The sequence below is a fragment of the Rhipicephalus sanguineus genome, chromosome 1, assembly GCF_013339695.2.
Source record: "Rhipicephalus sanguineus isolate Rsan-2018 chromosome 1, BIME_Rsan_1.4, whole genome shotgun sequence".
Classification (NCBI taxonomy): domain Eukaryota; kingdom Metazoa; phylum Arthropoda; class Arachnida; order Ixodida; family Ixodidae; genus Rhipicephalus; species Rhipicephalus sanguineus.
This window is the reverse complement of record NC_051176.1, coordinates 218,162,018-218,184,048: the sequence shown is the minus strand read 5'-3', so window position 1 is coordinate 218,184,048 and position 22,031 is coordinate 218,162,018. Positions and strand designations below refer to the sequence as shown.

Sequence of the window (22,031 nt, the reverse complement as noted above, 5' to 3'; positions counted from 1 at the left end):
TTTCAGTTTATAACAGAAGGTTAAATTTCATAAGAACTTGCAGGGACTTTTCCCACATAGTACGAAGAAATAATGAGTAATAAATACGAATAGCAGAAATTAACCCATAATAAAAAACGAATTTGTCGGACAAGTTTATGCTTACCTCATTGAAAACTGCTCTTAGTCCTTGAATAGCCTTTGCAAGAGGAAGAGGTGAATCCTTGGCATACACAGCTTCATTCTTTGCAATCATTTCATTTGCATGTTCTTCAGCGGCTTTTACTTCTGCTGGCGACATTGGCTTCTGCATGTAATATATTATATGCATTCAAGTTAACCTGGTCATTTCGAAATGTAGCTAGTGACCAAGAAACTGCATAGCTTTTAAGGAGTATGCCCATGGCAACAATCACCATCACTGTAACAACATATCTACTTATCACAAATTAGGATCATTATACAAGGGGAGAAATTCGGCCTTGTTGGTAAGACATTAGGACAAATTCAGCGCAAAATGACACAAGGAAGAGAAGGGAGGACACACGTGTAGCACACGTGTTGTGTCCTCCCTTCTCGTCCTTGTCATTCTGCGCTGAATTTTTCCTAGGATCATTGTACAGTACCATTAAGTAAAGAAGGCAAAATCCCAGCAAAACTCCACAAGAAACACTAGGGCCTTATTCTCAGTCATTTATATTTGCGGAAGCCACCTTCAGTGCACATTCATTGGGTGAGCCAGTAGGTAGGATGTCTGATGTCCCATTGAGGCACCATGCTGCTTATTATGTCCCTAAAAGATATAGAGAAAAGTATGCAAAAGTATACAGTATCCCCAAAACTGATACAGAGAATACTGCCATTACTGCAACCTTTCATTACAGTCCTTTATAAATCACATACATTGGTTTTTTTACTTGTGACAGAAGTTATGCATTCAAACCTAAACTAATGCTGAAGGGTGTGGGCATCGCCAAGTTCCCATCACTTGTTCAAGATGACTGATATGGAATACATGAAGGTACAAATGTGACTTTGGCAAACTAGTCGCATGATGCTGAGCATCTTGGAGCATGCATGGCCATGGCTTGTTAAGTCAGCAACAGTTATGATCAAGGGGAAGTCTGCTAAAAGCCATTGCAGCAAGCACATGTGCATGAGGCATGCGCACTGCTGGGGCCAAGGTTGACCAGCAAGAGCTCAAAAGTGATTGCCGCTACCACCATGTTTATCAAATACTCTTGTTGGCTTAATTTCTAATGTTACACAGTTCATTTTGACATGAAGTTTGCATTAACAAATAACATTTTGTTCCTGTACGTCTTCCTGGTAAGGACTACATGCAAGTGCACCCAAGAAGCAAAGTCACTTCAACCGAGAGCCTAAGTTACTTCTTTATGCCCAGTATTGCCCTTTGCTGCAATATATGCCCAACAACGTGTGTAGCAGTAAACCCAGAAATAAGAAGACTGCTTTGTGACCAGTGGCACTGCTACACAACCATGTGTGCATTGAAATCGGTTTGTCCAGGCACAGGCCACCATCCTGTTTTCAACTCTTCAGAATTCATATGATAAAGGCAGGACAACAAATGTGCTATTCACCGTTTGCACGACATACAGTAAACCCTCATTAACACAAATTCTGACATCTCGAAATATTGGAGAAGTCAAATTATTTCCCTGTCATCGTGTCAACACCATGATTTTCACCCCTTAACCCGGAACCCTACTATGCCAAACTACAGATACCTGCAAATTTAGACTGCAAAAAAGCCAGGAAAAAGATGGTACCCAGAGGTTTTTTTTGTACTTTTTTGCACAGCTGTGGTATTGCCAAAAAGTGAAATCAGGGCTGCGATATTGTTCCTATAGTTCTTGGCCGGCTGAACCTATTGATAACATGGATGGAGAATCGCTATGACCCTTAAGCATACAATGAGTGCGAGAAAGAATAGCAACTGAGAATGTATCACTAAAATATCCCCTTCAGGTGCAAATTATGATTGCCTGCAAATGTGTCAAATTCACACTACATAATTCCAAGGCACTCAATATTACATTAAAAAAAAAAACGAGGTAATATGTTATTTTGCACGAGGTTCAGTAATTACAGTTACACTTCGTTAACTCAAACTCGCATATGTCGAAAAATCGGCTAAGTCGAAATTTTCCGCGGTACCGAACGATTTCCCATAGGTGCAATGCATTTATTGCCTTTAAGCAAAACAACGTGGCGTCACGCACAGTGATCGCGGCAGTGTCGATGCAGCTACTCAAGGGGTGACGACACCAGCCGAAACAAAACATGCCTCGCTTGATACGAATTAAGTTGAGTGCAGCGGCACGAATGATCACCACATGCAATGTGTTAAAGGGACACTAAAGAGCAAAACGATTTTTCTCGTATTAGTAAAGTACTCTTTCACGATACCAAAAACACCATGCTTGCTGCGAGAAGACGCTTAGTAAGCGAGAAATGCGCAAAAACAAAATATGGGTGGCGGCGCCATCCTGAAGTTTCTGCACCATTCGTCGTGACGTCACATGTTTTACAGCGCCCTACTAGGGACTACGTACACTCAAACCTCATCATAACAAAGTCACATGTGCCAAGAAAATAACTTCATTATATCCGAAAATTCATTATAAACATTTATTTGTAACACTGCAGCTATGACAATACTATTCTTCATTTACTTCGTCAAAACCAATAATTCGTTATATCCGTGCTCATTATATCGAGGTTTGAGTGTAGTTCCTAATAGGTAAAAATGAATTACATTGTCCTCTGAGGGGCCATAGACTTACTAAGTTTGGGGTAATCTTGTTGAGCCAATAGCGCCAAGATATGATAAATACACTTTGAAATCCATGACGTTACGCGGGGAGATTTCGGCGCGAAATTTAAAAATGACACTTTGAACTTGATTTTCTCCTCTATTAATAAACCTATGGTGGCGAAATTAACGACATTAGAGTTCTCATAGCACAATTTATCAACCTAAACCGACTCATTGTTTCTATTTAGTGTCCCTTTAAGCAACTCGAGAAAGCTTTGCTAGGTGCAAGTGTTACTGAGGCAGACCAGCCTTAGTCAGTCTTTCTGCACTAAATAAAAAGGCAGTGCCGAAAAACACTGCTGGTTGATAGCTATGGCATGTCGTTATTTTTATTTAAAACCTTTACCAAGAGCCAGTTAGCCGCTCCTGTTAAGAAACTAGACATTAGTGATATCGTTTTTAGATAAAACTGGACTCCTCAATGGAATTAGCGCGATTTTGCTCAACTCGAAAATCTGCTTATCTCGAAGATTTTTCTGGTCTTTACTACTTCGAGTTAACGGGGTGTTACTTGAATCGTAATTAGCATGCAATTAAATATCTAATTTTTTGGAGCCTGCCAGTTCCATTATAGCATAAAAAGAATCAAACCTTAGGCTAAAGACACCTGCAATACATTTTTGGTTATATTCATTTCGAGCAAAGAAAAATAATACTTCTGACATTGGCCCTGAAACGTGGCATATCGAACAACCTACCGAACATTGTAGTGCCTTCACCAAAGTGATTGATTAGTCATACGCAGCACACTGAGGTCAAGTCAAGACACCATGACTATGTGAAAGGTTAAATTCATCCTATGCACAATGTATTTTGCTCTTTCTTGGCCACTAGTGCAAAGAACTGGCGAAAACAAGTTGCATCCATATGACACAGCCCCTCACGGGGCTATTGCGGCCATATTGACACTGCACCCTGTCCACGGTGATTTCTTAATAATGCGGCAAACGAAGTTTGGCACGTGCCTAGGTACCAGAGGCAAGCAAACTGCCACTTATAAACGCACCAGCAGCACCTCAATGCCCAGTGCTCACACAAAGCTGCTGCACATGGCTGTGTGCCAGTGGTCACATTACCAACTGGGGTGGTGGCAAGCACAAACCCATGGCGCATGATCACAATGTGTGGCAGGGCACTTTCAAGAAACACAGATCTTAAGGCCAACGTTTAGCTGACTGCAAGCGGAGAAAGCAATTTTGGGAGCAGGAAACATGCCACAGAGTTCAAGCTTTGGACACCACCTAGATCTAAAGCTGAACAATGGCTTCAAGATCTGTGTCTTTTTATCTAGAGGGCATGGTTGGTCAGGCGTGGCTTTAGCACCATCGAAATGATGTTTCAGGCATCTAAGAGGTGGCATTGTTGCCAGCTGTTCCATGGCTCTTTGCCATGTTGCATAGTGCAGTGCAGTTTGCCCACATGTGTGCCGATACGCCAAACGTCATTAGTTAAATGAATCCTTGTGATTCAAATAGAACTGTTTTACGAACATGATTACATAATAAAGAGGCACAATAACATAACCAGTACTAAAAACAAAGGATTAAAATGTTGCCACTTTTCTGTTAACATGCACTACTGCAATGAGTGACAATGCAATTCTCTTGCATTGCATGCAATGCAAGAGCCAAGACTCCAAAATTTGTTACTTAGGACACTTTCATCTAACCACGTAAATGAATGTTAAAATTGTAGCACATAGTGTGCTATTCTCACAGATACTAAATGTAAGCCATACATAGGTGAAAGTAATAATTTTGTAGGCAGGTAGGGCATTCTGAATAAGGCTACCCTCTCCCATTAGAAAATGAAGTGAGAAATTACTGCTCATATAAATGCAAGATCACCTTGTTTGCAAAATCGAAACGCAGCCTGTCAGGAGCAACAAGTGAACCCCTTTGGTCGGCCTCAGCAGTCAACACTTGGCGCAATGCAAAGTTCAAAACGTGCGTCCCCGTGTGGTTGTTCATCAGTAACTTACGGCGCTCCTGCAAATGTGAAATGGAAGAAATTCCAAAAGCTTTTGTTAAACATCAATAACTTCTTAGTTCTCAACCACATTAAAAATCATTATTCACAGTTCAGTGGTAGTCCAACCAGATTCAGAGCAATTTTTGAAGCAGGAGAAAAGCTGTGTTGGTGCATTTCTGGAGCAGGAAAAATGGTGTTTGTGATCAATTTGACCAATACAACAGTAAGTGTGCAACAATTGACGCAGATTTTTATTTCTTATTCTTATTTCCGAGTGAGCCCTAAGCGCAAAATATATTTCTAGAGTGAGTCTGAGTGAGCTTCACCTTTTACTGCCAACCTATGGTCCTATCTACTCATCTTCAGCATTACTGTCAGCCTTATATCGGCTTACGTTTATACTTAAGTCTATTCACACATATCTCAACACACTCACGTTCATGCGCCACCTCAATATTTATTGGTCACGGACGTGAATTGGGAGGGGTGCCATGACCTTCCCCCTCCCCCCCCACAAACTCTTTCACGGAAAGTTCTTGATAAAAATATCTTGTTTGAGTTGGGTATTTCATAAAAATGTCCTTACTGGATTACTGATAATTCGTATTTGAAGGTATAGCACTAAAAGGCGTATCGAAGAGCACTGATTATGTGAGATATTGGAAATAAAGAGCATTAATTGACCCCAAGATCGAAAAAAGGTAGTTTTACGCTCACGGACTCATGAGTCGAATCCCTCAGGCTCACTCAGACTCGAGTCAAGCCGCGAGTCTGAATGAGTCCGGCTGATAATATGTTGGTGAGTCTCAGTCCGAGTGAATCCGGTTGAGAAAAATTTTGCTGAGTCTGAGTCCAAGTGAGAGCAGAATATATTTGTTGAGTGAGTCTTAGCCCCTTTCCCCCCAGTACAGGGTAGCCAACTGGAGTATATTCCTGGTTAACCTCCCTGTCTTTCCTCTACCTTTCTCTCTCTCTGAGTGAGCTCCAACTTTTTTTGCCTACCTATGTTTGTGACAAGGGCAAACATGACACATACAGATTTCATGTGTAACAGGTGTCAAACATCATTCGAAACAGAAAAATGAACCTAACCAGAAAAACTGCAGCATAATTAACATAACCACTGAAAAATATGAAAGAAAAATTTGTTGCAAAGAAAACTCTTCCATTTTTGATAACCTTCGTACACAGTACGTTCAGTTATTGGCCCAACATAATAGGGCTATAATTATTAATTATTTGGTGCATAAAGAGCCACTAAACACGCACATCATGCATGGCAGGAAGTCTACGTACTCATTTAATGAACGCCAGCTAGACATGAATCAAGACTCTGTAGATGCTATCGGAAGGCCTTAAAGCAATACATGTTCTCCATAGAAGCATACTTGAGATAGACTGAGATGGCAGTTTGGTGCCAGCCAGTGTGCAAGGCCTATCTAGGGCAAAGCCTATCTAGGGCAAGGTTTCTTAAACTGAGCTGCAGGTGTTGTAGGGTTATGTGAGCACTTAGGGCTAATGCGACCCCATCCCATTTAACCGCTATTCAATCAAAGAAGTTATTCATAAAAGAAGAAAATTTATGTTGCATTTCAGATTTGATGAAGTTATTGCATTCCGTATCCGCACTTCGGTAGCATACAGGCCTCTAGCATTTCACCTCCATGTAAATGAAAAAGGCAGTTAATTATATAGCAACAAAATCAAGCATGCTGCTTGTGATTAGTAGAAATTGCTATTCTACCGTGAATTTGTCGAAATTGCTGTTGTACCAATTTCTTAGCGTGACCAGTAAGAAATTGATACAACAAAAACTGATCAGTCCCTTTAACCTTCAAGGGTCGAATTTTTTCATGAAATTCACTCCAAAAATGTGTAATTTATTTATTGCTAAATTAAATTCTTCAGACGACTTTATTTACGAAAAGAATTGTCAATTTTTTTTGCTTGACCGTAAAGTGACAAAAAAATGATTTTTGTTGTTACATACACATGGTTTATTCGTGAGTAACATCAAGCAAAATCCTAAAGAAAAAAAACACTCATACGATTTTTTATAAATAAAAGTTATGCGTCGTATTAAACATAGCTCACAGACATACAAAAATGCACTTGGGGAATAGTCCACATCGAAAGAATTGCCGCTCGACCCACTAGCGGCAGAGCAACTGGCGCGCACTTCCATAGAGTAAGTGAACTGTATGAGTGAGTGCACGGAAGACAACTTAAAATAACAGAGTGCTGAGCTAAAACTGTATGAGATTAAAAAGACATCATCAGTTGCTGAAGTGATATAAAAAGCTTTTATAGCTAAAACAATAATCTAGGATGCATGAAAATTAGTGAGGTTATGTATCAGTAATGGAAGAATTTAAAAAAAAATCTCAGACGAATTGCTTTTTTGCGTGATTTCTGGTGCCAAAAACCAGGTTCCCCCCTTTAACAGTACACACATTTGGTACTGGCACTAACCTCGTCAATAGACAGCTTGAGCTTGTCGCCCACTTTCAGTGTACCACTTCCAAGTCTTCCAATGTGAATAACATAGCCACCTTGGACATGGACTTCATTCACAGCAAACTCCACATCCTAAGAGGACACAGAAAGTACACAATCAAAAATTAGGACGCTGCAGAATATGCAAACGGTTTGGTTGACTTGCACAGATACAAGCAGTCACACAGCGATATATCCATAAGGTGCACCATGCATTTCTCAATGATAAACACAATACAAGCATCAACCGCAGCACTGGAAAACAGAGAAAACGTGCATCAAGGAGGACAATATCAACACATAATGAATGGTTGCAAGGCTACAGCATTTCAATCACATTAGCCATCTCTCCAATTAGCAGTCTGCAAGCTTTGAACAGTATATCAATAAACAGCTCCTTGCAAGGTAGCCATGTGCACGTAAAATACATACTTCATTTTCCTCGGAAGTCATAAACCCGGTGTCACAAGACTGGCCTCCAGACTCGGCATAAAAGTTAGTGCGGTCCAGGATGACACCACACTGATGACCTGCCTCTACTGAGTCCACAAACGTCTTGCTCGTTCGTAGCACAAGGACAGTGCCATAACATGGAGCAAATTCTGCACAGAGAAGCAACAGTTGGATAACATTGCGAGTTATGAATGATGGCAAAGCAAAATGAGCCACAGTGTGAGCAACGCACCATATGCTGCATTCTTGTCCTCAGACTTGGCTGAATAATCATATTTCGGAAGGTCATCTGTAGATGGCACACCTTTTGCCTGTAGCTCAGATATAGCATGTACATCGAGCTTGAGCCCAGCATCCACTTTGTTGTCTCCACCCTGGGATGCCAACTGGAAAGAGCAACAAAAGTAAGCAAACGACATTACATTTCTGCCCATAAAAACATGGCAAGTAACAAGCTCCTTAGTACACATACTCTTTAAGAACATCTAATTCAGTTCAATTTTCTGTAACTGTAGCATGCTCCCCAAACTTTGCACAGGTGTTCATTGTTTCTTCCACCAAAGCTCCTATTCCTTTCCCACTCACTGCAGGAAGGTCAACAGCCAAGCTGTCACTCTACCCTGAAAGGTCCAAAGGGTTGTTTCCATTAAGTCTCTAATATTGAGTATTGCGCCCTCACTCTTCGTGCCACACATGGTGCAGCTGTGACTGAAAGCACAGAAGAGACCGCTACAGGACAGTGTGAGATTTATGCACATTTTTCTTTTATTTGACGGCACACTGGGCAGAGCTGAGTTTACCTACAGCGTTGTCTACATACAGCAGGGATTCATCTTGTATTGCTCATTTCTGAACCCCAAGCCGGTAAGTTGCGGCAAGTGCTCATGTGTAGCCCTAGGGCCCCAAAAATCAGAGGCACATGCTGAAGAAGAGTGCCCTGCACTCCAGTGACAAGCCTCCACTGGCAACTGTGGTGACAGTACGCAGCACAGCCGCTGAGACCAGCGTTTCCCCTTTCACAGCTGTCACAAAGAGCTTTCTTTTCACAGCAACATTCCAGTGGTGCCCAACCTATGTATTCGCTCTTGTCCCAGTGGCCTTTGCTTCTCATGTCACCCAGGACTGGACATTAGTACAGTTAATACTGAACAGGACTATGTGGGTCAAATCTGCACTTTGCTGTATTTTATCAAAACTTCGCTATCTTCAAATTTGACTTTTTCTCTGCAATACGGTCACAACTGATTACAGTTTACATGAAGGGAGCCACAAAAAAGGACAGAATTTACACCACATAAAGCGATGAATTATTTTCTTTTTTTTTATATTTTTAGGGCCTCAAAAAATGGATGCGCAAATTATATAAAAATTCCACACGCATATCCCCAGTAAAGGGTACTACGGTCGTAGCATGCAAAATGTTGCACGTACTTGATTCTAACCGAAAAGCCTGTCAATTATATTGTATATGCTCTACTGCAAGAAGACCTTCTTTTTCATGACTTTCGTTGCATGGTGTCTAACCCTTGCATTCCATTTGAATATTAAGTGGCATCTGAAGCAGAAAGGCTGGTAATGTCTCTCCAGCTCATGAAATTGAATATTGTGCTTGCTGTACACAATAGCATAGCCTTTTAGACTTGGGGATAGGATTTAAGGGGAGATGCTACTCGAAGACACTTTTTCTTTAATATTCACCCTAGAGCAATGAAACTTGAGCTGCTTATAGAACTTTTTATGCTGATTTCAAATATATAATTAGTTTTCTAGCAAGTTGCATACTTTTAGTTCTACAACATGACAAAGTGAAAAACTTAAGCCTTTTGCCCCCCTCTTTTCAGACCTAAACTTCAATAATTTTTTACAATTGGTAGTTCATAATGTTTCAAATAAAGTGTGGAATGCAAATAACTAATTAGGAAGTCCATACAAAATATGTACTAGACGTGAAAAATTTTAACGTGGGAAGTTCATATTTCTCCTACTCTAGTAAAAGTTTACATAACTTTTTTTTTATTATATAATGAGAATATTGAAACTTAAACAAGATAATTGCATTTCTCGTACTTTGGAAAAAATGTGGGAGAAATTTCATGCAGATCTGAGCACCAGAAATACCCGAAAAAGGAGGAACACATTGACAAAAATGGCAAAATTTGTGTTTTGAGAAAAACGAGTTTTAAAGTCAAAATTGCAGGTTTATTTATCAAAGATGTCATTGAATGCGACGAAATTTGTACACAAGAAAGAACAATCCTCCTTGTAGTGGCCACTGCCATTAAAATGCGCCAGCACCATAGGTTTGTCCCTCACGGCTCTTTCGAGCTGACTCCTCGACAAGAGATTTTTTTCTTCAGCGCACGCCGACGAGCCCTTGCTTCTCCTGTTAGTTTTCGAGACATTTTTTTCTGGCGTGTGCTGTCCCATGATGTGCCAAGAGCAACCATATCATGAGGCGGGAGCGTGCCAAGCTCTTCCAGAACACGTTCAAAACTGGAGTGCCCTCGATTAAACCACATGTTCAGTGCTGTCATATCAGCAATCAACGAAGACTCGTCGTCCTGTGATTTTTCTTCGTCTTCGAAGAGTCTGATCTTTTTCTGGGAGGCACTCACATATTCGAATGCCGCGGCAAACTCGTCAGACGCATCGGCGTCACTGCCACTACGCCTTGCGGCAGCAGACGATCTTTTCGTGGTTTGAGTGTTCGGCTTTGATTTGCGCCGGCGTCCTCGAAATTTGTGCGTCGCGTGAAACTTCACAGACCGGTGACCGCGCTTCCTACGGCTTTCTTCATCCATAACGGATAAGCACTCGAGAAAAGCGTTGTTCAGCTGCGCTGCTGGACGAGACACGGCTCCTGCAAGTAGGCTTCACAGCACACACAGGCGCGCAGCGGCCAATGGCGGCTCCCGATCCGTACCACGTGATTTAAAGCCAGTCGCGGCGCTCGAAAAAGGTGGCAAAAGCGTGCTTCTCTTTATTATTTCTTGCGCTGCAGCAGCGCGGGAAACCGTCGTTATTTGAACAGTGAGGCTCGGTTCTTCGCCTCATGTGGTCGACAATGGCGAGCGGCGGCGCATTATCAGCGGCAAGGTGCTCGAAGATGACACTTTCGGCCTTTTGACAGCCACCTTGTGCTCTTTAGACGCAATTTTAAAGCATTTCCAGTTGAGTCTCGACATTGATATTTTTTTTCAGAACAGTAGAGGTACTAATCTTAACAAAACAGGTGAAAACAAAAAATCTATAATTTTTTAGAAAACTCGCGTTTTTCGACCCGCATCTCCCCTTAAGGAAAGCTGTTGCCTGGGGCATGAGTTTGGACACCATGTATGAAAAAATTATTTTTAAACAAATATTCTAAATCCTGCGGTTTTTAACATTATGTTGGCAACCCGCATGTTTACATTCCGATCCAATCCATAAGGAAGCAGAGTGTTGTCAAAACTCGTTCTTTATTTGAATCAAAGCTATCTTTGCTGTTTCCAGTGCTGCGTTACCTTTTAACCTTTTATGCCTACTGTTCATACGTAGTGTTATAGTGATGCAGCACAATAAGTAAAATAATAACAGGGAGCTGAGCTAGTTGGTTAGTATTCTTTCTAAAATACAGGGCGTGCAAAACACAAACACAAGGAAGAAGTCAAGACCTGTCTTGACTTCTTTCTTGTGCCTGTGTTTGCACACCTTGGTGGCTTTGGCACTTGAATTTTGGCACAGCTCGGTGGCTGGACTTGAATTACTCCTGTAAGGCGGGTCCAGTAAGAGGCCCTCTTTAAACACGAGGACACTTAGAAGGGCTCTTTAGACTTTCTTGTGACCTGGTACAGCCTTCCAAAGAAAATGGTAGTGAATTTTTTATGAAATGCTCAGTATCCCTTGAGCTTTGAAGTATAGAAGATGACTTCATTCTCAGGTGATCCTCTTGGGATATAGTTTCACTGTTGCGAGACCATGCTTGGCCCCTCTCGGAACTAAACAACGAATGTATACATTGGAGTTGCACAAAGAGCTGTGATGCATAACTGCATCGCTTTGTCATTGTGTTTTCTGCAGTGTTTGTTATGGAAAAGCAGCGCCAATACTCCAATTGCCCTCAGGGACACGGTACATTCTTGTAAAGGTGATACATCAATATCAAACAAACGTATGGCACATACGGTCCACAAAGGACAGAAGTCCCCTTTAAAGAAATGTTTGCCAGAGTAAATAAAAGCCCCAACAGCTGAAACTTCTTACATCTGAACTGCCACCTTTTTCATGAATTTTGTATTTGCTCAGAAGTGAAGAGCAGCCCTAAATACCACTGGATTAGACAGATTACTCCAGAAGGGTCCAATGACAGTCACACAAGCTCCATCCAAACAGGAACACTAACTTGTTTCCACCAAACACCGTGAATACACTGAGGCAGCATTCTTTTTTTTTCATCATCAACCATTATACTGGCCCTGTACCACACAGATTTTACTGCTGTACCACGCAAATCAACTCATTCAGCATGGCACCCTACATCTTCAGAGCCAAACCATAAAAACTGGCACTTTCAGCTCGCTTTTGGATGGCCATTCACACCAATGCATGATACAAGGCAACGTTTTCAGTTCACTTTTGGCAGACAGCATTTGGACACGGTAGACTTCAGTGCAGCTCTTCACGTGCAAATTGCACACAGCTAGAAATTAAAATTCATCCTGCATGTAAAGTCTGCTCTAAGGGCCAAGCACAACCTGGTGTTTGAATTTAGTGCCCCACCTAGCTGTTTCTCATGAGCTACCATTTCATCATTATGATCACATCTTGATGCTCTACATGCATCACTTATCTGATATATCTAAAAAGTTGCTGGGCATCCTTTACAATGAAACAATCTATCGAACAAGATAATGAAAATGAATCTTCACCCCTACATGCCCCTACTGGCTGCAGAAGGCTGTCTCAAGGGATAGAAAATGCCACGAATTCTATCGCACCTGAGCTGCTTGCTTGGCCTTCTCATAAGATTCCATGTCAACAGCAAGGCCCTTCTCTTCAACCATCAGCTGAGTCAGATCAATCGGAAATCCATACGTGTCGTACAGCCTCCAAGCCACATCACCTGTACAAATAACAACCCTGTTAGAAACTTGCTCACCAAAACCAGCAACAAGCAAGGTTACATCACAAAACAAAGCAAAATTTGTTGCCCCAAAGGTAACTTTGCCTGATATACAATGTAGCATATCTTAAAGCTGAAACTTATTTACAGGCTGACTTCTAGTAAAAGTACATAATCCAGTTTGCTAATGCCAAAACAAACAGTTAACAAGTAAACACACTAGTCGCACCTGCAATACATGGTATTCAAAGCAAATAAAACCGCCACAAAGTCACACAGCAAACATTGTCAGGCAAACTGCAACAAATTTTAGGCCACGCGGAGAGCCTAGTTTGTGGTACCCAGATATGCAAGAGCCTCCATGCAGAACTCTAGGTTTTAAATAAGCAGTAGTGCCATGAAAAGCTCATGAACAGCAGTTTCTGATATCAAAACTAGAAAGGACAAAAAAATACAACCATTACCGCTGCTACCTTTCACAAGAAGTGACAGATGACCTAGTGCGTGCAGCTCCACAACTTAATCTCAGAAATAAAATGGCACCCACAATTGCCCGTGGCATCAGATTAAAAGCACTGAAAAAACCTCTACGGCAGAATGCTGGGACTTGAGTAACAGTAACAACTACTAGGTACATGCACATTCTGCTGAAGTGCCACTGCTAGAAAACTATCTAGTCAAGGTTGCTTCAACGGCACACATTGCTCATTAATAATAAATTAGCCAACATGAAACTCTGCAGCATTTGGTCTTTAATAATATTAACTGCTTACAACACAAAAGAGCATCAATATATTCAAGATACCAACCTAGGGCATCATTTAGCATTCACCTGCTTCCTATACATATTTAAAGTATGCTGTGAGAAAGGAACCAACTTCTTAGTTTGACATTACTGTCCCTTAAACATCACGGCATAGTTCCCATCTAGAGTAGTGACATGATCTATATACGCATTTTTTTTTTCAATTCAGAACACGAACAACACACAAGGGCTACTACGAGATGATTGCAGTGTATAGTAATAACAAGACATCATAATAATCTAGAGGAAAGAAACACTAATCAATGAGACTTGCCTGGCAAGAACTTCTGGTCCCCTAGTTTGCCCACAGTCTTCTCCAGAAGGCGCCGGCCACGAGAAAGTGTCTTGAGAAACTGGCTCTCTTCTTCATTAATTATGTCCATCACCTACAAAAGAAAAGTGCTTAACTAAAATCTTTTGACCACAAAGCAGTAAAATTCATGCAACTGCCAGCATTTTTTTAATACACATCATAGGTGCTGAAAACAAATATAACTTACACCTTCTGGGTCTTTCTTCAGTTCGGGAAAGGCATCACCCTGCATTCAGATAAAAACTCATGTTTTAAAATATATACATATATATATATATATATATATACTGGCAGTTTTGCACAAAGGCAAGGTATCAAAAGCAAGAGTAAGGTTTATAGTTAAATGTCAGTTTCTCACAGAGTACTAAAACAATATGAGGAGGGGTCGTGGCATGCTGCTGCAGATTTCTGTTGCATCACAGAAACCAAGCATGTCACAATGCTGGTGCAGTAAATGCTTACACTGGCCCTTAACAGCATCACTGGCGTCAGGGATGGGCGAATATTCGAGCGTTTCGAATATTCAAACAAGTATTAAAGTATTCGAATTCATATTATTCGAAATTTCAAAGTATTCGAAATGAACGAATATATGTATGTTTGACCACACATAACCCCCTGTAAAGGTGGTTTCACTGCAGCGTCGGGTTGCTGTGCCGTGAAACCACCCATCCAGGGGGAAATCTGCACTGCCGCGAAGCCACACTTCAAGGTTAAATGTACATATTTTTTTAAAGTTTAAAAGCGTGTTATATGGGCCTATATGTGCTAAGTAAAGTCATTTTCAAATTGCAACGTATTGTACCACTTATAACTTGCACCCTACTGCTATTCAAATCTTGATATTATTCAAGGTTTCTTCCACTTCATTTCAAACCAAAAAAGTGACATTCACTCATACCTAGTTCGAATTCTTAAAAATACTGTGCAAGGGTCATGATGAAAATGCTCATTTTTCTCATTAATATGTGGTAAATACTATTCGAACTATTCGATTCGAAATTATTCGACCAAATCACTATTCGCTTCGAACCTCAAATTTACTATTCGCCCATCCCTAGCGTCGACCATCAACAGTGCACAAGATGAGACCAATAAAATATCATCTGCATTTGTACACCCCTAATTAAATGATTAGATAGATTTAACCTGACGTTTAGTGTCTGTTCTGTTCAGACTGATGTATGCACTGTCGTGCCTGGGTATTTGGATCCATCCCTCCTCGGCAACCATGCTGTTGCTACGATAGGGCAGCGTCATACCCGGACTCCGTTTGGTAGCGTAGTCGAGTCTCTGGGTTGAGGAACTGATGCTAGCAAGATGGGAAAACAATAACAAGTTTACTGGCACTTTTCGTACACTCAATTTACATCGTGACAAGGACAGAGTTCAGCGACGAGCGAATTGGATGAGCCTGTTACCGAGGCTCAGAGCCCCATTTCTCACTCAGCACCGTCGTTTTAACCCCTCAGTTTGGCTCCTCCCTCTTAATGACCACCAATCACACACACGACACCTCCCACCATGGCACAGTCCATTTCACTGTCGCGGAGGGGTCATGGCACACTTGAAGCGGCAAGGGTCCTGCGGTTGACGGCACGCAGGTGAGGGAAGCAGGACAACAGGTTCCTCGTGCTTGACCCCGCAGTTCTTTCCCCGAAGGCAGCAAAAGGTTTGCGGAGACTCCCGTCCAAACATACCCGTCAGGTGGCTTCGGCAGCGTACCAAGCCAAGCCCAGGTGGCCCATTGTCTCCGGCCTTGCCGTCCCAGACTTTGAGGCCGAGATTCTGCCCATTGTTGGTCACTCGCCGTCCCCGTCCCCGGAATTTCGTTTCCAGGAAGGATGCAGGTGTTCTAGCAGGGTGAGAACGCCTCGTCCGCCGATTCTCATGATCAGCGCTTCGCTACCGACTGCCAGTCATAACAGCCTCCTCCCTCGCCAGTGGAGAAACGGGGGGTAGCAGCCAACGCTGCTGCTCGAAGGGTCGACGTAATTCACCTCCGTTGAATGCCCAAAGCTCGCTCGTCTTCGCCTGAAGCATTGTCTGGCCAGTTGCAACCCAAATTCTGCGGCCTCTCTGAAACTCAACCACATGCAGAGCAAGCACTCGGCCGCCTCTGAGCAAACCAGGCCAAAAGAGGGTTGGTAAACAAACTTTCATTATTAGCTTTATACGAAAAGCTCACACTCAAAACTCTCAGGACTTACTTATGCTGAGGAACCAAACGTGCTACATTACTCAAACAAACAAATAGTTGCATAAAAAAAAAAAAAACTCCTTCAAATATCAATTTCGAGACATTGGGAAGAGCACCTCAGACTCGCTTAGAAAGAGCGACTAAGCATGTCGGCGTTTCCATTCAAATTTTGCCCTTCTTATCCTTAATGTCGAAAAGATATTACCTAAAAATCAAGCTCCACCTCAGAAGGCGACTGTTCTTTGATGTCGCGGTTTGCAGCCAGGCAAGGGGATAACGATCCGTATCCACACTGAATTTGACGCCTCCGAGATTACACTGCAACTAATGAATGGCCCACATAATGTAAGCGCACTCCCTTTCTGAAGCGCAGTACGCCATCTCTCCAGAACTCAATTTTCGGCTCAAATAGAGCACGGAATGTTCATTACCTTCGTCATCCCTCTAAGATTGAACGGCACCTAGGCCTCGATCGCTCACATAACTCTGGACCGTGAACTCTTGGTCGAAATCCTGAGCTCGCAAAACCGGACGGTTAATCACTACCGCCTTCACGCTTAAGAAGGCAGCCTCCTTCTTTTCATCCTAGACTACTTTCGCCTGTCTTGTCCCGCGAAGAACATCGGTCAAGGGGTGGCCAACGATGAATAAACTCCCGATGCAAAGACTGCATTCCAGCGAGCCCCAAAACGCCCCTTCGTCTTTCTTTGTTTTGGGCCGTGGATAGTCTGCTACTCCTGAGCTCTTAAGCTCATTAGGTTTCCTAAAACCTAGGCCTACGCCGTGACCTAAATAGCCTACGACTGCTCCTTAAAACCGACTTTCTCATCCTTTACAGTCAGAACCCCAACGAAAGGTTCGACCGCGTCTCATTCCCCTGAACGATCGCTAACATCTCAACGTCAGGAAAAGCTTAATGATCCGCTCCAGTGATCACCTGATAACTTATTTCAAAGAAAAATAACAAAACCTAACGGGATAAACACTGCTTCCTAACAGGTTCTTTCGGTTAAAGTTACCTGCCCATGCCAACGCCTCTGATAAAAAACCACTGTGCTCGCCTGAGCGCTACATTTCTCATTCCTATAGCGTTGCAAAAGACAAAGTAAAGTACAACTAACCACTCACCTAATCCCTCTTACTTCTTCTAAAAGCTTAACCTTAGTTACGTTACAACACGCATTGTATAAACAAAATATAATCCTCAGGTGTAATACACTTAAAAAATCACCTCAAACGTTTGCATTGGTTTTATGCTAAAACCTTGCACCAAATGCTTGTCAATCCAACTAGCGCGTAACGAAAACTGCACCGCTCAGTGCCAAACTCATTTCGGAAACCGATGCTGATATCTCTCCTCAAATGCTTATTCACCCCAAATCGACATGAACGTGAACGCATACGATATCGCACTAAACCTTTCAAAAATAGAAAAATTACAAGTTTCGCTCAAAAAAAAAAAAAAAAAAAAAAACTTCTTCAGAAGTTCATCCTAATGTTTAAAGAACTTCGATGCTCTCTTCAGCCTTTACTACTGCACGGGTTTTCTTCTTAAAACTTTACACCGCATCTCATAATCCGCAAAATTAAACTGGCTGAATTCTACATTCCTAACAAAAAAAATGAGTAATCCTAGTTTGCACGCACGTGCAAACCTACTTGAACTGACCGTTCCCCTTTTCTCAATTAGATTCGCTTGAATCGTACCCGATGGGGCCGCGGTCCAGCCGGCTTTCTAGCTCGCCAGAGGCTACAACATGCACGAGCTATCCGCTGCACACTACAGTCACGCTTCATTCGGCACTTCGGCCGGCTCCCTTCAGGAAGGCGAATGGAATGCCAGAAACGGGGGGGGAAACCCTGTCCATTCTCCTTTGTGCTCGCCTCCGCGCGGTGCTTTGTTACCCGCCGTACACTGGTCTTTCGACTTTGACGACTTGGACCCAGGTGCTTTCCCGAAACTGTCAATCTCAACGTCGCCTTCCGTCATGGGAGCGCACCTTGCTTTCTCCCTCTGCGCCTCTCACACAGCTTGCGGCTGAATGAATGCCTCAATTTACGTTTCCGCGGACTGTCCGTTGGCCTACGCTTGCATCTTTCTCGCGCCGGGGTGGGACCTTTCTTCAGCTTACGCTGAGCCGAATGCTTCCGCCGCTTTCTTTTTCTACGATGTCGGCGCACACCCTTTCTCTCTATGTCTCGATCATCGCTTCGGGTCCCGACATGCGGAGTGGTGCAGCTCGTTGGTGCTTGTACTACACCTTCTTTCTCGCACAAGCTTTTCGATTTCTCCACCACGTCGGACTGTCGGGCCAAAGCATCTGTCTCAACACTGACAAAATCTGAAACTGGGCCCTCTCCGATGGCATCGCTGCACCCCTGAACCGTCGCGTCTTTGCTAAGGTTGCCCGCCCCGCTAACAGTGTCTCCTTTTGACGGTTCCGAAACGTCCGCCGAACGCTTTCGCCTCTTTCTTTTTCTGCGCTTTCGGCAAACATTCTTTCTCACGACGCCTTCATCATCGCTTCGGGTCGCGACATGCGGAGCCGTGCAGCTCGTTGGTGTTTCTGCTACACCTTCTATCTCGCTCACACCTCTCGAATTCTCCGCCACGTCGGACTGTCGGGCCAAATTATCTGCGTCAGCGCTGATAAAATCTGAACCTGGGCCCTCACCGACGGTATCGCTTAACCCTTGAAGCGTCGCGCCCTTACTATGGTTAGCCACCACGCTAACCGTGTGTACGTTTGACGATTCCGGAACGTCCCTCTGCGGCACGACGAAGGTTTCCAGCTTCTCTTTGAGCCCATTAGGGCGGCTAGTACCAACCTCGTCCACGAAAGGAACCTCTTCCGGAATTGTCCCTAACAGTAGATCGGCCAAGGCCCCATTCTCAACCTGCTCTCCTCTCATGCTCTCTTGAAACGGCGGGCCTTTCTCTGGCGTGATCTCGAAAACGGCGACCTGTCGCTCGTTGTTCTCAGGAGAAGGATCCCTTTGCATACCATTCCTGCTTTCCTCTCTCCTACCAGATATCCCGAAACTCCAGAATAAAGATGCCTTAATTACATCGTAGTTGTCCACGTCCTTCTCCCTGAGTCGCGCCACAACCTCAAGTGCCTCACTGGGCAGAACTGACAATAACCCCTGAGACCAAGTGTCTCGCTCAAAAGACAGTTCCTCACACATTTGTTCAAATTCTGCAAGATATAGGCCGATATCCCCTGATACCACATATGGCTGCATATACCTTGACATCTTGAACTCTGCCTTCTTGTTGAGAAGAGGTACCACTCGCTGGAGACAATTGCCCGACCTCTTACTCAACTCCAGGAGTTCTACCTTGACTTCTAGTTTACGGATCTCAATCTCTTGCTCACGCATCCATTCCTCATGCTCGCATCTTTTTGCTTCGTGGCGTTCCTCTCTTTCTCGCTGTCTGAGCTGCTCTTCCTTTTTTTGGTTGATGAGTTCCCATTCTTCACAGAGCTCCTCATCATCGGCCCCCAAATCAATGATTGCCTGTATGATTAGGGATTTTCCTGCCAAACCCTTTGTATTGATCCCCCATTCCTCACATAACAGCAACAAGTCTGGCTCCTGCAGCTTCTGTAAATCCATGATCGTTCTGAGTGCCCGCTACTTCCAAAACAACTATCCGGGAGTACGTAACCTTGAGTCTCTCGGCAAAGTTATCTACCAGATCTAAAACCCTCGTTTAGAACCTGGTCCACATCAAAGGAAAAGCCAAGCATTCACCCACACGTGATCGATGTTTCCAGACAGCTGCATTCCCTTAGGCCGACTGTTGTTGTCGCTTGTAGCTTCAGATCCCAGCGCTGATCACCAGTTGTCGTGCCTGGTGTATTTGGATCCATCCCTCCTCGGCAACCATGCTGTTGCTACGATAGGGCAGCGTCATACCCGGACTCCGTTTGGTAGCGTAGTCGAGTCTCCGGGTTGAGGAACTGATGCTAGCAAGATGGGAAAACAATAACAAGTTTACTGGCACTTTTCGTACACTCAATTTACATCGTGACAAGGACAGAGTTCAGCGACGAGCGAATTGGATGAGCCTGTTACCGAGGCTCAGAGCCCCATTTCTCACTCAGCACCGTCGTTTTAACCCCTCAGTTTGGCTCCTCCCTCTTAATGACCACCAATCACACACACGACACCTCCCACCATGGCACAGTCCATTTCAGTGTCGCGGAGGGGTCATGGCACACTTGAAGCGGCAAGGGTCCTGCGGTTGACGGCACGCAGGTGGGGGAAGCAGGACAACAGGTTCCTCGTGCTTGCCCCCGCAGTTCTTTCCCCGAAGGCAGCAAAAGGTTTGCGGAGACTCCCGTCCAAATATACCCGTCAGGTTGCTTCGGCAGCGTACCAAGCCAAGCCCAGGTGGCCCATTGTCTCCGGCCTTGCCGTCCCAGACTTTGAGGCCGAGATTCTGCCCATTGTTGGTCACTCGCCGTCCCCGGAATTTCGTTTCCAGGAAGGATGCAGGTGTTCTAGCAGGGTGAGAACGCCTCGTCCGCCGATTCTCATGATCAGCGCTTCGCTACCGACTGCCAGTCATAACAGCACCACAATATGGTATTCACACAGCTGCTCAATTGGAGCACTAATGTGTGTGTGCACTATGCTCATGCCCGCAGCAGAATTTAGAGCTGCGGAAAATCTAAATGAGTGAACCGTGTTGACGTGTTCACTTGACTCTAAGTCCACCCGGTCTATAGAGATGTGCATGCCTCTTTGATACCAAGATAGCATGATTATAATGGTGCTCATGCAGCTTAATGTGTTCATTTACATTTCCAGCCAGCAATAACAATATCGGAGGGGAAAGCAAAAAAAATTCATTTACGCAAGGATTTTTGTTGAAAATGATATAGCAAAGGCAGCAAATTCAGCAATATCAAACTTAAATGTCAAAACATGTTAGCCTACTTTGGCCAGCAGCCACTCAGAACCACACTGCCAACAGCACTGTGTGCCCCATGCGTGAGCAATGGCAGTACTGTGCCAACAGCATATCGGTCAAGAGCTTCTGGCTCTAGAAACGACGAATGGTAATATGGCTGTGCCATTCAAAATAAGTCATAAACAAAAATAGATGGCAGCCACAATGTGCTCCTAGCACTAGCAATCGTTTCTGACAGTTTCTTGTTACTGAAAACAAAAACTACACATATGATTATGATACTATTTAATGTGAAACTTCAGCACACTGGCAGACAAAGCAATTCCACCGGTTGAGTCACTTAATGTTCAGGGAAAAAAAAAGCATGAATGTGGGAACACGTAACTCATGCGGAGCCCATTCACAGTGGTTTCAAAGCCCCACGGTATCTCTGTGGATGCATTCACCTCATGCCTGACTAATAATGCCACCGGCGACCAAGTGACAACGTACGCTACTATGGCGCCATCTATTGGCGGGTCGCCACTATGGAGCAGGTTTCAAGAGAGACTGTGCTTTTCTTCTCACCCTTTTCACCACATTCTCCTCCTCAACTTTCCTCCACACACTTCCACTGTATTCCTCTTGCAGTTTTCCTCCACGCACGACGCTCTTTACTACAGCAGTCTTTCAGCCTCTGCTCACACACTGTTTCTTCATCATTCCTTCTGCCAGTTACACTGAAGCCGACACTGATCCTCATTGCAGGAAATATAAAAGCGGTCTAGCAGGGATCATAGTCTTCCTTGGCCACCTTTTATATATGGCATGCTCCAGTGCGGGTGCCTCGTGCCGCATGTGCATTATGCAGAGGATGCTGCACAATGCAAGAACTGGTGCCGCCTTGGAGCTATGCTTGAAAATGGCAATGGCCTCACAAGTGTTCTGTGACGATTACTTAGTGCAAT

At 43.6% G+C, this 22,031-nt stretch overlaps 1 protein-coding gene across 1 annotated transcript in view; it reads right to left on the bottom strand.

Annotated features, from left to right (window-relative positions):
* Positions 1-22,031, bottom strand: part of LOC119372053 (alanine--tRNA ligase, cytoplasmic) — a 56,440-nt gene that overhangs the window by 14,307 nt on the left and 20,102 nt on the right. The window contains exons 9-16 of the mRNA XM_037642509.2: positions 14,148-14,186; positions 13,922-14,033; positions 12,718-12,842; positions 7,974-8,127; positions 7,721-7,890; positions 7,265-7,381; positions 4,669-4,809; positions 146-286 (exon numbers count right to left, since the gene is read on the bottom strand). Coding sequence (XP_037498437.1) covers positions 146-286; positions 4,669-4,809; positions 7,265-7,381; positions 7,721-7,890; positions 7,974-8,127; positions 12,718-12,842; positions 13,922-14,033; positions 14,148-14,186 — 999 coding nt within the window. The remainder of the gene's footprint in view (positions 1-145; positions 287-4,668; positions 4,810-7,264; positions 7,382-7,720; positions 7,891-7,973; positions 8,128-12,717; positions 12,843-13,921; positions 14,034-14,147; positions 14,187-22,031) is intronic.